Source organism: Hydra viridissima, unplaced genomic scaffold (assembly GCF_058129835.1).
Source record: "Hydra viridissima isolate aposymbiotic clone 2 unplaced genomic scaffold, HvirCarnegie_v1 scaffold_6, whole genome shotgun sequence".
Lineage (NCBI taxonomy): Eukaryota > Metazoa > Cnidaria > Hydrozoa > Anthoathecata > Hydridae > Hydra > Hydra viridissima.
In genome coordinates, this window is record NW_028324305.1 from 16,595,924 (window position 1) to 16,598,297 (window position 2,374).

General features: G+C 30.8%; 1 protein-coding gene across 1 annotated transcript in view; it reads left to right on the forward strand.

Annotated features, from left to right (window-relative positions):
• Positions 1–222: 222 nt before the first annotated feature.
• The window catches only part of LOC145190287 (large neutral amino acids transporter small subunit 4-like), a 14,364-nt gene continuing 12,212 nt past the window's right edge, over positions 223–2,374 (forward strand). Inside the window, exons 1-2 of the mRNA XM_090089820.1 lie at positions 223–971; positions 1,252–1,298. Of these exons, the coding sequence (XP_089945946.1) occupies positions 601–971; positions 1,252–1,298 (418 nt within the window). The 5' untranslated portion in view covers positions 223–600. The remainder of the gene's footprint in view (positions 972–1,251; positions 1,299–2,374) is intronic.

The window sequence follows — 2,374 nt, forward strand, 5'->3', positions numbered from 1 at the left end:
ATCTTGTTTTCTTTAATTCTTTTTTTCTTTTATTTACAATAGAAGTCTAGAAACAATATTAGCAAAATCTTGATAAAATAATCAAGTTATTTCCTAAATAAGATTTTAAAATACATTTTTAAATTAATTTATCATTTAACAAATTTGCATAAAAGGAGCTTAAAAAACCATTTGACAACAACCATTATTGTTGGCAATTGGATGCCCGTGTAAAACCATCGGTTTATTGAGTTTTAGTTATATCAGTTGATAAAGAAAAGCGGAATGATAATCCTGTCAAAGAATACAAGTGTATCATCCTGGTAAAGGCATTTATTTCTAACATTATTGCATAAATATCACTCTGTCAAGGAACATTATTTTTACGTTACAAAGTTTGACCTCGACGAAAGTTTGACCTTTTTATTTTTTTAGTTTCCATAACTTGTTTTTTATGCTGACTTGTTGACTCAAAAGGAAACTTTATTGAAAAAGTTATCAGGGGATTGTTATTTATTCGTTCATATTTTAAACGAAAGACGCAGTTTTCATGTTATGCTCGATGTTACCTCTGTTGATTAGAGTTTAGAGCGAAGATATTTATATAAACTACATACAGCAATGCAATGCTTCGAGAGCAAAGGAAAACTCTACCTCGTTGTGCTTTTTGTCTCAGTTTTGTTTGAGATTCTTTTATGTGGAGGAATTGTATTTGGTTGGGCAAGCATTGTGGTTGTTTTTAAAGAAAAGCAATTTTATTTTAACAAATGCAAAACTTCCTTCAAAAACAATAATTTATCGTTTACAGACGTTCCCGCTCTTAAGTCCATGACAACTACCAACTTGGTTAATGCGACACTCGATTGTTCAAGACAAAATGACAGGCTAAATCTAGTTTTTACAATAGCCATGTCACTTTTTAGTGCAGTTCAGTTCCCAGCTGGAATATTTATAGATAAGTTTGGACCAAGAGTAACAAGAATGGTTGGAGGGTAGGTGGCTAAAAAAAGGTTCTTTTAATACCTTCCACAGTTATTGAAATATTGTATTTTAAGAATTATTAATAATCAGTAACTTAAAAAAAAAAAGAAAAGAAAAAAAATTTAAGCACCTAAATATCAAAATTGTAGAAATTTTTATAAAGTTTTTATAAAAATCTGCAAATACGTAAATGTAAAGTTATGGAAAATCTCTTAAAAAACTTCCATGTTTATCTGTTAGCAACCTCACATCCACTTTCTAGTATATTTGAAATAAATCTTTTTTTAACAGATCTGTCTATGTTATGGGCTGTTTGGGACTGGCATTCATTACTCCAGGTAAGAGAACTAATCTTCCAGTCTTCTACACAATTAAAACTAATAACAAAAACTTATCATAAATAGTGTAAAGTAAAATAGCATAATAAAAATACAAAAACGATATATCATAGCCATAGCAGCTGAGAGAAATTTCGGGCCCCGGGGAAGTTTTCTTAAGGGGCCCTCATTATGATCAATTATATACCCAGGGCCAAAAGAAGTGTGCTCTGGTCATTGAAAATTAAAAATAAAAGTTAATTAAACCTTTTAAAAGTCAAAATTATTTAAATCTTTTAAAAATTACTTTAAAAATTTATTTGTACCTATACGGGGCCCCGGAAATCTTCCGCGTCCAACCCACCCCCCACCCCCTCCTCTCGGCGGCCATGATTATAACAATCTAATAAATGTAAAGAAACGAAAATGTTGTATGGAGAATGTTGTCAACATAAAAGGTGACAACTTTCTCCGTAAAAAATTTTTACTTTTTAAACCTTAAAACAAGTTTAATAATTTCATCTTTTCTTAACAAATAACTTATCAGTCTTAAAACAAAGGCAAACGACGGACATTGCATAAAGGGACTCACATACACTAATATTTTTAGTGTGCAAAAGGCAAAAAAAGTAACGATAATTTAAAAGCTGTAAATGAAGAATGGCGGGAGGTAGGAGAGATATAATTAAGATATAATGAAAAAGTGTACTATAAAGAGTTTTGCTTTTAATGAACTTTCGCTTTCTCAAACAAAATGTTAGAAGAAAACATTCGCTATATCGAATAAAATGTGCACGTGGGCAGTGTTTGCAAATTGTTAACTGTATAAATACTTATATGCTGTGAGGTGGAAGAGTTAAGAAAAAAACAGTGATCAGAAAAGAAGTGCACAAGATGACTCGAAAACCCTTGATATAAATGATAAAGCGAAAAGTATTAAAAATAACAACTATTATAAGGACACTTGGAGATTTATTTAACCTGCAAAAGAAATAAGTGAGAAAGCGAAAAGAAAAAAAAAAGAGTTTTACAGAAGGGGGACACACAGAAGGAGAAAGACAGAGGAAAGAGAGGAAGACAGAGTTTTAAAGAGAAGT